The sequence below is a fragment of the Pempheris klunzingeri genome, chromosome 1 (assembly GCF_042242105.1).
Source record: "Pempheris klunzingeri isolate RE-2024b chromosome 1, fPemKlu1.hap1, whole genome shotgun sequence".
Classification (NCBI taxonomy): Eukaryota; Metazoa; Chordata; class Actinopteri; order Acropomatiformes; family Pempheridae; genus Pempheris; species Pempheris klunzingeri.
The window spans coordinates 13,419,478-13,435,298 of NC_092012.1; the positions used below are offsets into that span (position 1 = coordinate 13,419,478).

Here is a 15,821-nt window from a genome sequence, read left to right on the forward strand (position 1 = left end):
TAAAACTGTGCGCTTGGGGTTTGTTCTCTGGGCTGCATATAAAAAAAAAGTCGAGACACTATGCTTGGAATTAAACAGCTTAGATCAACATGGAGGCAGATTTTCACAGCTAATGTGTTTGATTAGTTCATCAGTAATTCTAGTCTTGGCGTGGGCCCTTCAGTTGTTGAACTTAAGACTGGTGATCTTTTGGAGTACTTTGTAAGCTTTTAAAATCAACCCTTCTGTATAAAGATCAAGCTGAGTCACCTCCCCTCCCTCAATCTGCCATTGACCAGAGGAAATGATCTTGACCCTCACTGAATTTAATATATAGTGTTAGAATGGATGTTTGCCCGAGCTACTGAGCTGTAAAAGCCGAGCCAGTGTTAGTTAAAAAAAGACTAGAGAAAAAAGCCCAAAGGGAAGAGTCTTTTTCTGGTTTTCGTTTCTTAAAGTTTCCTCCTCCATGATAGGTTCTCACGCAAGACAGATATCTGAGGCTTTCAGCAACATCTATTGCTCTGCTGAAGAGGAGCAGAGCAGGGAGGGGATAGACAGCAGGAAAGAGTGAGTGGGGGGAGATGAAGCAGCATAAATATTACATCAAACAGAGTGAACATCATGCCAAAAAGATCTGCGTAAATAACCTATACAGCCTTGCTACTATTTACCTGCCCTTTTTTGCTCAATTCAGTGCTACGGGGTTTAAGTGCATTCCTGTGCTTGGATATACTACATGTGTGCTTCTTCAGTTTGATCTGGAGAAAATACACATGTATGGCTGCACGTTGCCACCTGTGTGGTCGGGTTTGCGTGCAGTCGACTGCGTCCATTTCAGCGTCCAAGATTAAATGTCGTTTGCTGTACAGCTACTCGTTTGTCCGCGAGGGACAAATCAAGGGGATAATGGACGACTTCTTGTTCAATGGACCTGCTCCGAGCAGGGGGAAGCTCTAAGGGGTGATAGCTAACTGTTGCCATGGTTTCATCCTGACAAGACTTTTTGCAGGGAAGGCAAATTGGGCATGACAGCGGGGTGAGTGAGTGAGAAGGACCAAACGCAGATTGGATAGATGTGAAATGATGCCAGTAGACATCTGCTTTTAAAGTAAAACCAGCCAACGGGCCAAAAGGCTTTCAGATCCTGCTCCGTCCCTCTCTCTGTCACCCTTTTCTTTGTTTCACACCCTTCAGAGTGCATATATTAGGAGTCTGTGCTTGAATATTTAACTACAGAATGGGATCCCACCTGTTTAAGTCACCAGCAGTGGATTAAAAAAAACTTCTTCATTCCACATTTATGTTCCCAATGCTGATACTGTGCCTAATATTTATGGTTTAATATAAAAACTTTTTGCTATAGACTGAAAAGTTTCTGTAGGATCTTTAATCAATCTTTAATCAGATGTTCACTGACTATATTATATTCAAGAAACATTTCAAAAAGTCTGACGTCTTTGTTATAAAACTAATGTTGTGGAAATACATATGTATATCCCTCCAATCAAGGAATCAAGGAACGCTGTTGACCTCTTGTACTCTCAAGATAATTTTTTCACACCTGCTATCACAGTATTCTATTCTATTCTATATATGTGTATCATATTTTCTCCCTGTGTATTAATTTTGCACTATGTATGTCATGTCTTAGATTCTCTTTTTTACTTTCACTTGCGTGTCGAGCATTGTTGGAGACAGCCTGATATTCAAGATTTTCATTGCCATTCACTGTAATTGTTGTGCTTGACCTTGAACAAAACAAGTATTGTTTTGGTGTTGATACCAACATTCTGGTGTTGTATTGGTCGAGACAATCAAACCTATTAAAGTCATCATCATCATTATCCAAAATATTTTACATTTTAGGCAAAATTATGTAAATACTCCAAGGCATCAGTAACTATTTCTAGCCCTTTTCAACCACGGTTTGATACACATTAAGACCACTAAGCCTAGCAGAAGTGGGACAGATTGCTCTACACTGAAGCATGTAAAATGGAAGGATAGGGCTGAGTGGTATGACTAGTGAAGTATTAGGACAGGGCTTTAAGATCTGGGTCCGTCCCTTAATTAAAGGACCAAACTATCTCTTTATTTACTTACCGTTAATGTTACACAAGGACCAGCAAGATGATGCTAAAATAGAGATGATGCAATCCATTTTAGAGATCAATACAGATCTCTTCATTTGCACAGACTTGGGTTCATTGAAAGTATTTACTATTTTGCTGATTTAATGCATCTGGAACCTGAAATATTTCAAATTTAAGACACAAACAGCACAGTTATGCTTGTTTGTATCTCTTTCTCTACTCATGTAGTTCCTGACTTATGCCACTGGACAACCAGACTCACATGTATCCATCTCATCAGTTGTCTCACTACAACGTTCAACTTTCTAAAAGTAGACTGCTCATCGGGAGGTCATTTAATATTTAGAAATACAGCCAAGCTTGTGCTCACATGAGAGGGAGATAAAAGAAACTGGTGCCTTAACAACCGTGCGCCAAAACATCAGTGCTGCATTATGTCATCACATCATGAAACAATGTTCTTTGATCACACAAATCATCAGGCAGAGGGACTGAGAAGTGTAAGAAATATAAAAAAAGCTGAGGGTCCACCTTTTCCTGAAAGAGAGAAATTCCGAGCAGCTGTTTCTGTTAGCATGTCGGGCAGAGTAACAAGTGATGAACGGAGCAATTAAGCTAATCTAAAAATAATATGAGTCAAGCACGTCTATGTTGCACTGGTACCATCCACAGTATTTCTCTGAAAATGCACTGGAATATCATCACAACAACATTAGTGAACAGCAGGGAGCGAGTGTCAACAAGGGAAATATAAAGTTCACATGCCAGCAGTCCCATTATCCAGCCAGCTGTGTCAAACACATGCCCTGCAGCCCGGTCTGGCCAAGTTCTTTAGCTGCCCTAAAAGACCACTCAAGCCTAATATATGACTCTAATGCTTTGCGCCAGACGCAAACAGCCCTGACGTCCATGTAAATTTCATTAGGAGCAAAATGGACCAGACTTAAAACTAAAAATACCTCGTGATTACAACTAAGGACAAATGCTAAAACATTTAAACAACATGCTGAAATAGCGGGGTTCCACTTGTTAGCTTGAGTCTGAGGAAATACATCTATTGTCAATTCCAGATATGCACAGAAATATGAGACATTAATTCAGATACCATGTGAAAAATACAATCCTGCATGCAGCATCGGTAGTCTCCTTGGGTGTGAACAAACACGTCTCGACCACATCACGAAAAGAGTAAGTTATAGGGGAAGAGGCTCTCAAATAGTCTCAGAAGGAAGTTTCTAGGTACTCAGGAAGCACATTCTACATTTATTTTTTTCCCCAAAAAAAGTCCCGTCTCTTGTGGAAGTGGATGCAGCATCTGGGTCTGAAAAGTGACGCCAACGCCAAACTGCGGTTGTATGGAAGTCTATGAGAAAATGACCGTACTTTTCACTTGATATATTACTTCAGTAAACAGTTTATGACCTCAGTCACAAGTTTCAAGTCTTCCTCAAAACAACATAATGTTCATTTGGTAAATTATGGTCCCATTTAGAGTGAAATAGGTGATAAAGAAGACTATGATTTGAGACAGGACAGCCCTGTGAATGACCAATCAGAGGCAAGTCATGTCTTAGCCTAACCAATCAGAAGCAGGGGAGAAAAGTCACCCCTGGCTCCAAAACCAAGATGGCGACAGCAGTTAAACCTAGATGGCGATGATGAAAATGCTGAGCTCGCGGCTTCAAAATGGCAGTTCACAAACCAACGGGTGACGTCGCGGTGGCTACGTCCACTTCTTATATACAAGTCTATGGCGGTCGGCCTTTCCAGTGACTCAGGACCTTCAGAGTGAGTGTAACTGATTGGTCAATTGGCTGCAATAACTTGTGAAAACCATTATTTTTATACATTAATATTAATAATAATAATAGTAACATTAATATTGAGATGAAAGATTTGCACTTGCAAAATCTAATTGAACATCAAAGTTGTGGAAGTGCAAATTACAAGACTGATGATAAAACTGTGGAAACACAACTTTCACACAAAGAAACATCATGTTGTGCTTTGATGTTTTGGTTTGGTCTTAATACATTAATTCAAATGACACTAAAAAATCTCCAAAGGTGCTGAGCCTTTCATGATTTTTTTTCCACTTTAGAACATAAACGCCATGAAACAATTAGCAAATTTGTTTTGTCTTTCTTGCTCTCTTTCTTGTTCACTCACGGCCGCTTCCTCCCTCTCATGTTTTCAATAGCTCTCTCTACCACGGCTCTTTCTCTCTCTCTCTCTCTCTCTGTCTCTCTCTCTCTCTTGTTCTGGCTCCTTTTTTTTTCTTTTTTGTATTACAACAACATAATCCTGTTTTTAATGTTAACAAAACAACAAGAGATTCACACCCCTCGTCCTAATATTACTACTAATGGTGCCCGGTACTTCCTTAATTTGTGAATGACGCTGTGCACAGATTGAAGCAGCTGCAGTGTCTGTGTCTGGTTCCATGGGAAAGTTCCTGCTGCAGAAACTGCCTATTAGTGCCTGATTAGTTTCTGGGATTTTTCAGTTATAAAGGATCCTCATTAAAATCTGTGCAACCCCTCCTGAGGAAAACAACAGCATATCTGAAAAAACATCGCCCGCTGGCTGAGGAGATGCATGGCTATGGATATCTTCAGGACCAAAATTAAACACAATGCGTTTGTCTTTTGCATGTCTGAGTCAGAGTGGCTGGGCGTGAGTGGGTGTGTTTTTGAGTACCTTGACCCTGCTGACTGCTTCTTGGGCCTGCATCATGCGAATGTTCTTGGAGGGGTTCCTCTCAGACAGCAGCTGAGTGGAGCCCAGGTAGTTAGCAGCGAAGATAATCCCATCAATCAGGTCTTCTGGTTCGCAGGGTCCTGGGACTGGGCCAGGGAGAAGCAGAGAGGATAGTGTCAACATGGGGAGACACAGGGAAGGGCTGAGTGTGGCAAGACCGAAAGAGTTCGGGTGTGCGGTGGAGAGGGTATTGTAATCACTGCAGTCAACATGCTCCCTGGAGGAGGAGAGTCAAACACTGTTGCTCTGGAGATGGAGAGATGGAGCAGTGAGATGGCCACTGGCTGTGAGCTGATGGCGGTGCAGAGCTGGTGGGAGGCTGGGCTGAGATTAATCCGCGTCTGTGATATGTAGATGTGGACTCTAAGACACCCACTCGGGGACACAATGTACTGTCATGATCTGAAGGAGCAGAGAGGCAGCTAAGACCCTCACAAATTATGGGGCCTAGCATCTGCCCAGAGTCAGGGAAGGAGCCCTGGAAGAGTTATATCAGGCCCGTGATACGACAGACTGAATGCAAAGTAATACTTGGAAAGGTTCCATGCAATTATAATATTTTGATTTCATCACCAAACAGGTGTGCAGACAGATTAACTTACCATCGACAAAGCTGGGGAATGATGCAACCTTCTTTGTCAGCTGGAAGACAAAAACAGGATATGACAGATAGGAATGAATGAATAGGTTTACGGTGAATTAAGCATATCTCCAATGTTAAATAAACCGATTGAATTCTTTACATTTCATTCTATTTGTGAATTTTGTTCGGTGTCACACTTTAACAGTATGTGTCAATACAGGTAGTTTCATTTTCTGTTTATTTACTGCATGGTTAATATTACAAAACCTCGATGAGGACAGAATGGAAACATCCCAGTCTGTAAAACCTTTTCTGTCTTAATAATGCGAGACATGATGCCTGACTTGATGCCCTTCTGCTTTTTCGGCTAGTGGTTGGTTTTCACAAACTGCTCTGTGTGAACATGTTGGGGTGTCTTGACATGTTTTGAAAGCAAAAAGATGCCCTGCTACTACAATAACTGTTTTGTTTTCCTGACTTTTATATTACTGGGGGTTGTTAGCACTGTTTCCTCACAGCAGGAGGGTTCCAGGTTCAAATCCGCTAGTCTTTCTGTGTGGAGTTTGCATGTTCTCTCCATGCTGCCGTGGGTTTTCTCCGTGTACTCCGGCTTCCTCTCACAGTCCAAAGACATGCAGGTTAATTGGTGACTCTAATTTGCCCGTAGGTGTGAGCGTGAGCGTGAGTGGTTGTCTGTCTCTATGTGTCGGCCCTGTGATTGACTGGCGACCAGTCCAGGGTGTACCCCGTCTCTCGCGCAATGACAGCTGGGATTGAATCCAGCCTCCTCGTAACCCTTAAGGATAAGCGGTACAGACAACTGATGGATATATTACTGGGGTCAACATTGCTTTCCTCAGCAGGTAAAATGTGGTTCTACCTGAGAGTCAAGATGCAAAACAAAACCCCTTACCTGGTTAAAAAAATGAATGGCATTTGACATTTACAAAATTTCATCACGTATAAACACAAGAACGGTTTAATGTGTAAAGGTGTACATTTGAGAAAAAAGCTGAATCGACTACAAGCAAGGCAGGAACCTCATCTGAAATTAACTTTATATACTGCCCCACCCTAAATTCTTTTTTTCTCTTTGCCTGTTTGTTTTTAACCTTCTTTTGAGGTCTCAACATTTCATGTCTGCCTCCTTCTATTTTATGTAGGTCTAGTTGTACTTAAAGGTCCCATATTATGCTCATTTTAAAGTTCATAGTTGGAGGTCCAACAAGAACAGTTTTACATGGTTTAATGTTAAAAAAAAACATAGTTTTTCTCATAGCAGATATGGCTGTTGCAGCTGTTTTCAGCCTTCTTGCTCCATTTTAGTAGAACAGAACGATCTGCTATTTTGCTCTCGCTGTTGACATCTTTGTGTTACGGGGGGGGGCTGATGTTAGTGAGGAGAAAAATAATGGCGGACAGCAAGGTGGATTCAGGAGTTTTTCAGTGGGCCACATGTACATATACGTTTTCACATACATTTACTTAAAGATAAAGCAAGAAAAACAGAAAGAGGATGGTCTTTTCTCACAGTTTGGAGGTCTATGGGCACACCAGAGACACATATTTATGTTGAGAAAGCATTGAAAAGTGCATTTAGCATAATGTGGGACCTTTTGAGATTTTATTGCACTTGTACTAAAACTGGATAGATGTCAAGACAGCTGGAAACTTTGTAGTGACAATGATGGAAAGTGAAATGATGTCAAAATTATACTGCATGTATGGAATGTAAGTAAAAATAAAACATAAGTTCAGAAAAAAAAGAAATTAATAATTATGACTGACGCTCTTGATCCTTGTAGAGGAATCCCCCTCAGTGCTTTAACTTAGAATAGGCATCATAAATATTCAGACATTTCTGTTATTTTCCAGCAATCCCCTGCCCAACATTCACACTGCCACGTGCATTTACACCTTGGCACTTTTACTGCTGCAGAAACTGAGTACATGCACCTTGCTCAAGGGTACTGCAAAATTGGGTGTGGATGCAAATTGTTGCAAAGTCTCAGCTTCACATGCTGACGCTGCTGTGGGAGGTGTAGGAGCGGATGTAACCCTAACCCTACAAACAAGAGATGTCCACAGCAAGTGTGAACTTCATGAGATTCAGACACTCAGCTCCTGGATCTACTGGATTCTCTAACCCGCTCACTACGCATTCAGAAGGTTTACCCCACCCGAGGAAAGGGAGGTGCTGGTGGAGCCCCTACAAGGAGCACCCGCTGCAGACATCTCGGTGAAAAATAGCTCTCATAAAACCGCAAGCACACATGCTGCTCAATTACCGGGGTGCTATCATGCCGTAAGCAGAGGACATGATCTGGGGTTGTAATTACACAATTACTAATTTATTCAGACACACACAGGCACACACACACATCAACAAACAATATCCCCATCAGTTAAAGTGTAAATGACCTTGCATCAGATCTAAAGGATGATGAAGGAAGCACTGCGACAGATCGTGCAGCGACATCTTACCTCTGGTACATTGTTGTTCTCCAGGGGAACGTTGAGGTCGGAGCGCTGCTGCTTTCTGGGTTGCTCTGCACCGTTGCTCACCTGGCAGGTCAACAGAAGAGCAGGTGCAAGCACAGAAGCATTAGAACGGGATAAAACTTTACTGCAAGAGGATCATATTGTATAAGTCGTACGCATGGACAACATTTCCTTTCTGTTTCTGTTGCCGGCTGGAATGGGCCACAGAGGTTCAGGTTAGAGAGACGGTCATGCGAGAGAGGTTCTGACTACGGAGGCAGGCCTGCGATAAACAACGTGTGTGTGGGAGTACAGCACTGTCAAAACACTCTGGACTAATAATGACAAACATTAAGTTAACCTCCAAATAAAATGAACAAAATCAACTTAATGGCAATATTTTGAAGGTGATATTTTGGAAATATTTTGAAGGATACAAGTAATCTGGGTTCAGCCTCTAAACTGGCACATGATCCTGTATTTCATTAGTAGTCCAGGCTGCTCTTTGTTTTGTCTCGTTTCTCATCACATACATGAAGATATATAGCACACCCAGCATATAATGACACAGAGGGAGGATTTCATTTATTCCCCTGGATATCTATCTTGCAGTCTACAACTGCTCATTAACATACAGTCGCATTACTAGCTGAAATGAAATCCTCATGCCAATAAAACCTCCTCCTCCTTGATGTGGCAGTGAAAAAGTGAAATTCAGAGAACAGCCCATGCTGTCGTGCATCTGGAATTGAAATTAATTACCACTAACATGACATTAGTGGCCTCCTTTGCAAAAAGCGAGCTAAACATAAAGTCCTGATCAGTATTCATCATGCTGCCCAACTCGGTTGAGCAAACAACCAATAAATTAATGAGATTCATGTTGTTGTTTAGTGGGACGGCATGCTAAACTGCGATGTTCTACAAAGCTACGCTCATGTACAGAATCCCAAGCGAATGCGGTCAAACCTTGTACGCGCCGTCATCTGTAATAAGTCAGAAAGAGACTACACGTAGAACTTCATCACCATAAATCAACACCATCAATTGTAAGTGAACAGCATAATTAATATCTACAAGACTACCACAGAGAGGACTGGCAGCTCCTGCCAATGCATACATGTGTCTGCTATTGCACTCCTGTAGCTACTTATCAAATCAGCCTCCAGTCAAAACTAAAATCATGTCATGTTTGCTACTTTTCCATACAGCATCTTCAGCTAAAGGTTACACAGAGGCCACCCAGCATAGCAATCTGTTGTCTGACAGATGAGCTCAATATGCAATACTTAGGACTTCCTTGGCAAATACAATATTTTCATTACGCTGTGTGGAATACTCAACAGATTAGCTACTTGAAATACATGACAAAATACCAATAAAATTGCAAATGAGACGCCTATTCAAGAGGGAATTTTCACTCCGATTTACTGCAGCTGACAACTCAATTCATGTCACTATTAGAAAAGGGATAAAAGGTTTTTTTCATCGTTTAAGTTTAAGATATGATCGCTATATTCTTACGGACATACAGGCTTTGAACACAGAAGACATTTTTAATATGGACTACATGTACTGTAGCACAGTCTGTTAACAGTGATGAACAAAAGTGGACTTATTTAAGATTTGATTAGGTTTTGGACTGGTGTAATCACACTGGAGCTGCTAGTGCTGCAGACATTATAAATATTAAAACGGTTGCTTTTAGTGGACTAACACGTTCTGTCTTTGAAGAAAAAGTCCCTAGAAATGTGCTGAATTCATTTGTGGTAGAAAAGAACATTTCATTATAGCACAAAACTTACTTAAAACAAGTAAAAAGTAAAGTATTTGACTGAAAAATCTGGATATTATGGAGTCTTAATGTTTATTCTGCAGAAGCACTTGGCCATTGTCTCTGGTGATCATATCAACATGTCACAAACAATTTAACAGTGACACGCTGATGGTTAAAACATGGAATCACTTGAGATTTGCCAACATATTTCCATTAAAAAATGTTAAGTTGACGCACAAATGATGATGTACAAGTTTCAAATGAAAGGGCACAAATACAAAACTAGGTTTGCAGATAAAAAATTCCAGATTTACAGATACAAATCACTCTGCATTCATTTGTGTATCTTGTTTTACATGCTGCAATACTTATGAGACTGTTTTAACTCCATTCAACATTCACAATAAGATTACAACACTGTGTAATATACTTTGCTTTCCTCAAATACATCACATCAACAGAATGAGTGTGTGTGTAGATGACCTCGCTCTCCTTTGTAACTCTTCTTTCAACATAATCTTTTGGCTCCACACTGTGCAGCAAAGCTCTTATCAAATTCATTGTCCTGGTTCATTGAGGGGTCATGTTGAAGTGGTTTACAGAGAACATTTCATTTGATAACGGGAGACAAAACGACCAAATCGTCACAGTGAGTCTGGGAGTCATCTGAAACCGCAGACTACTGTACATTCTTCCGATTTAATCTAGTTATACTGTCTGACCCAGTTCTGTGCTACAAATGAGCTACACTGTGAATGTACAAGCACATGTGCGCACTGTGGAGCAGGTGTGTATCAGCATGCTGCCCACAGGAGACTATCTCTGTTCTCCTTTTGCCATCTGACTTTCAGAAGATGGGGGAGCTCTGCATGTGTTTGGTTCTAGCGTTCTTGCGTCTGTACAGTGTGTGCATTCATCCAGGTCTGCGAGAGGGAGTGATAGATGGGGAAGGGGACATCTCAAGGTAACATGGGGGAGGGGAACGGCTCTAGCTATTCTCTGGAAAGCGATGAGCAGCATGTCACCTGTAACTCATCTCCAGCGCCTCATCTCAAAGCTCTCTTAATCACATACAGTGGCGAGAGTCTCTCCCACAGAGCATTAAAATAGCCTACATGGTGTGTTTTCTGCCAAGGCTTTAACCAGATTAGCATTGCTATGTTGATACTGTTGTTGGTATGTTCTTTCTTTCATTTGTGTGCCTTTCTGTGTTTATGCAGCATTGATTCAACACAGAATCATTCAGTTGAATAGGAAATTCATTTTTCGCTGGTATTTCACTGCTTAGGCCTTTTTTAGATCGGACATTCCGGTGTCACAGTATGAGAAGCAAAGATGTGAATGACAAAATGAATGGTGGCTATTTTACTTTCAGGGTTCTTGTATTCTGCCTATTGGCTTACTGGCACGGTGTCATGGGACTTGCTATAATGACAAGTTAAAAATGTCGAAACGTAGCGCAATAATTATTTCTGGATCAAAATTCTTAAATTGCAATGGCTGCTATTTCATTCAGGCTTTAACACAAATAATCCAATGCCTTAACAAGAGTTAAAATGTGGAAATTGTCCATTTCCAGTTTTGCTGGCTGTCATCTTACTGCGAAATAAAACTCTAGGGGTTTTTATTTTTGTCTAGGGGGATTGTTTTTGAAACTTAACATTTTGAAACGAAAACCTTGATGATTTAAATAATGTTACATGAAAGGTTGAGCTTTTATGATAAAAGACTCAAAATGATACTGTGTGCACCTATTCATCTACATACGATGGCCAAAATGAGTCATGATAGACTTTTACTCCATTGCATTCTATCATAGTTTCCAAAAATCACACTATTCTCACTCGCCTCCTCCAACTCACCTGTTCCTGCCCTTTGTCCAGCTTCCTTCAGTCCCTCTCTGTCCTCTGAGCCCACGAGAGTCAACATGAGATTGTTTAGTAAAAATACTGCTTGTGGTTCATATTCGATCATATTTGAACAGCATGGGTCTACATGACTACCAGACAGACAGCTGTAGGTGCATGTAGGCTGTTGCTCTCTAAAGGCTTTAAGTTGATCCTCTCTTATTTAGCATCATGAATCCTCTCCTGCCATCTATCTCTTCTCATTTGTCATTTCCTTTTTCCTGATTACAGCAAAGAGGACATGCCACAAAGACCAGCATTTAGTTAATACAGAAAACTTCCACAGAGATACAGCTGTGGAACCAGCTCACCCTCTTTTGTGGTTTTCCAGAGAAAATCCTGATGTTAAAGTACCTTTTCATGATTGCTGTTGTGTCAAATGGCTACGCAGGATACTAGTTTTGTTGAGACTGCAAAATAGACGATAGTTTAGTTAAGTTAGGAAGTTAGTTACAGTGTAGACCCCACTCAGCCGAGTGCACTTCGCTGTTCAGCTTTTACATATCACACAAACACAAGGCAATGGATGGTGTAACCTATGCTTCAAAGTATCCGGTCTAGTCATAACATGAACCAGCTGTTTTCTCTTCTTTCAACCCAGATTTGGACTGTGAACGGCTTCTCGTTAAATGTCATCTAGGTTCACTGCTAGAAATCAATGTCTTATGAACAATAAAACAGCCAAAAAATATTCTAAAGCAACACATCCCACACCTCTCTGAATAATGGGGGGTGCATTTTCTGCCAAAGTGTATTGTGAGTATGTCCCTCTGTAAGCAGGTAAATGTGGACACAGTGGGAAAATAACAATATGACATAAAGCTTACCTGCTCCTGTGACCATCTCTGCCTGTCTTCGGGGGAGCGTGGATGTGCCTTGATGCCCCTCTGGAGGTCGGGGTTGTTGTGGTGCATGGAGGGCAGGTTCAGGGACTTGGGCCTGCTGTCATGGCGATGGTGGGCGGGTGGGTAGGAAGCAGTGTCAGATTTGGGGTGAGGGTAATCACTTGGTGCAGGGTCCTGAGCCAGCTCCTCTGGGCTTTGGTCAGTGCCACTACTTAGACTCCCCATGCTCATACTCATCTTGATCTCCGCAACTATTTGGTCAATGTCCTCCTCCGCCTCCTCCCCCGTCTCTCCCTCTACTACCAGCACCTTACGGCTACGGTATGGAGAGACGTGCACTGAGTTCCCATTGTCCTCTGGGGCATAGTAGTCTCCAGTGTAGGCTCTTCCGTGTCTCTCGTCCTCATCGCCTTCCTCATCTTCTTCCTCATTAGGGCAGTACTCCTCACTCTCTGCCTCCTCCTCTTCCTCTCGGGTGTGCAGGGTGTCTTGCAGGGAGGATTGGTGGTGCAGATGATGATGATGGTGGTGGTCCAGAATGGGTTCTGGTCTTCCATTGTATATCTGTTCATCCGGGTCTTGCTCCACCACTTCACAGCGAACCTCCCCCTCTCCCTCACCCCACTCCTCCACCCTGTGCCTCTCTCGTCCCACCCACTGCTCCTGCCTGACCTGGCCCTCCTCTCTCCACTCCTCCCTCGCTTCCTCATCTCCCTCTCTCCACTCTTCCTGCACCTCTTCCTCCTCTTCTCTCCACTCTTCCGTCACTGCGCCATCTCCTTCCTCATCTTCCACCCATTCTTCCTCCCTCACCTGCCCTTCTCCCTCTCCCTCTCCCTCCTCGACCCACCCTTCCACAGCCTCCTGGCATTCATCGGTGTGGGCTCCGCCTGGCTGTGCGGTGCCGGCACAGTCCCCTTGGCTGTGGCTGTGGCTGTGGTTGCAGTCTCCCTGGCTGCTGCAGTCCATACCTTCCAGGTAGCTGTCGTCCTCTGGGCAGTAGCGGATGTAATAAGTCACACCTTCATCCTCCTCCGCCAGTCCTGCAGGAATTTATGATCAAAAAGAGTCACGTTTCTTAATACCTCTAATACCTCTTTCTTAAAATCACAATAAGCACTCACAAGTACTTTTTAGAGATGGGAATCAATAATCAGAATCAGAATCCTGAGATCCATTTAAATTATGTTTGTTGTTAAACTCACTGATGTTTCAATTACACACACATACTTAAGACTGGGGCACAATGTTTCAAAGTTTATTTTCATGTAAAATTTCAGTCATGCTGCAAAGGAAATGATGTTTCAACTAGTGGGGATATTGTTAAAGTACATTGCTTGCTTGATTTCACGAAATAATTTAAACCGAAAAAGCATGATTTCAAGTACGAATGACAAACAATGAAAAATTACAACTTCACATGATGCTGCAGTCTTTTTTTTCTCTTTTTATAGCCTTTAACACTTTATTAAACAGAAATGAATTCAGAATCAATAATGGAATAATGAATAATAGAGGGGCAAGGAGGGGCAAAAATCTTTATTCAGGATAATAATCAAATATTTATCTACATCGTACTCACCGTCATCATAGTCTTCCTCGTCATCAGAAGTGTTGTTAATGTAGTCAGAGCTAGAGTCATCATCCAGACTGTCAGCTCCACCGTGGAAGTCTGCCCGGTCATGGTCATGCTGCTCATGTTCATGTTCTGGTGTGGAGGGTGTCGCCGGCCGCTGGTCCTCCACTTCTGCATTTACTTGGTTGCTGTACAGCTTCACTTCCACCTCTGCATCTACATCTACCTCTGGATGGTTGTGACTCACGTCTTGAGGCTTGGGAGAGGAATATTGTGCCTTACAGGACCGGGGGAGGGGTTTCGGATCATGTGATTGTTTGGGGTAGCGGACTGGGCGTTGCCGAGGAGGGATGGCTTTCAGATCACATGACTCTGTAGAATGAGGGCTGGCACAGGAGGCGGGGCCTGGAGCAGCCATACTGTTTCCTCCGCTGGTCCCCGGCCTCTTCCTATGAGCCATGATTGGCTGCTTACTGGCCATGCATTGTTATTGGTTTGATCCTAGGGGACAGATAAAGACACATAGGCACAGAGTTAGAGCTACATCAAATACAACTGTTAAGCCACCTGAGAAAGTGCATACACAAGAGAAGAACATACTACAGTAGAGTACAATACACTACTGTATACAATGAAATATTCAAGGCTAAAGCCGGTAAGCTTTCATGCTTTTAAGACAAGCATCACTGTATGTTTTGACAATTGATTAAACAATTGATACCACTCACAATTAAAATACAGTAGATTCCCTTTATCAAACACACACACTCACACAGCAAACCCTTACAAACATAGTCCTCCATTTATTTCTATTACTCTTTTCTTCACTTTGCATACAGCTGCAACATACTGTGCCTGACAACCCAATCTATTCCTGTATTTGAGTACGACAGTCTCTGGTTTAATTTAGCCACATTCAGAGCAGCATTTTCCTGCTTGCTTAGCACAAGTTTGGCTTCAAATACACAACAGTCAGCTTAATATATCGCTCAGGCTCGGCTTCAGAACAACAGACAAAAGAGAAAAGCCTTTCTAAACATACTGCCTTCACATAAACCTAATGGGACACTGCCAGAGAAAAAAAAATCTATAGTTAAATCAAGGTCATCTCCGCACAGGTGCTGCACATGTGCCCTGACACCACCGGGCTTGCAGATGTCAGTCAAGACTTGTATTGATCCTTTAGTGGCTTGCTGGCTGAGAATGGTCAACCTGGGAGACAATAAAGTCCCTCTCTACTCAGGACCTGGTTAAGTGGTGAGGAGACAGCAAAGTGTTTCTTTCTGTGGTGAGTAGGCAGCCTGATAGCTTGTGCAAGACAAAAAAAAAAGACAATGAAGCTGAGCCTCTTCCTACTTCAGTATGGTGTGACTATTGTGATAGAACTAGCGCCTAATTTTACCATCAAACATGTCACAATCGTGACTCGTCTCCATATCTACATAATCCAGTTAGATAAACAAAAAGGTTACATTAAGATTCAAAGCAGCCAAGAACAGACTGTACAACTGCAACTGCGATAAGAACAGATAGATATAAACTATTTAACTTTCCCAAAACAAAAACGGATGTTATTTTTAAAAAAAAGGTTCTCAAACAAGATAGAGCTATCTTATAAATCATGAATGAATCCTATTACACAATCCTAAATAGACAAACATGCTGGCCAGCATCAACACACACACAAAAACAGATTCCAGGATTGGAGCCACAAGAGTCCATTATTATTTCTTGTACTGCACTTTAATAACCAACTAAAAAAGTTCGAAGTATGTGTTCTGTATTTTTCTTTCAGTCAAGCACGCCCTCTGTGCCCT

The 15,821-nt window shown here is 42.0% G+C and overlaps 1 protein-coding gene across 1 annotated transcript in view; it reads right to left on the reverse strand.

Annotated features, from left to right (window-relative positions):
- Positions 1–14,485, reverse strand: part of apba2b (amyloid beta (A4) precursor protein-binding, family A, member 2b) — a 28,650-nt gene extending 14,165 nt beyond the window's left edge. The window contains exons 1-5 of the mRNA XM_070830551.1: positions 14,011–14,485; positions 12,411–13,471; positions 7,903–7,983; positions 5,438–5,477; positions 4,776–4,921 (exon numbers count right to left, since the gene is read on the reverse strand). Of these exons, the coding sequence (XP_070686652.1) occupies positions 4,776–4,921; positions 5,438–5,477; positions 7,903–7,983; positions 12,411–13,471; positions 14,011–14,485 (1,803 nt within the window). The remainder of the gene's footprint in view (positions 1–4,775; positions 4,922–5,437; positions 5,478–7,902; positions 7,984–12,410; positions 13,472–14,010) is intronic.
- Positions 14,486–15,821: the final 1,336 nt, after the last annotated feature.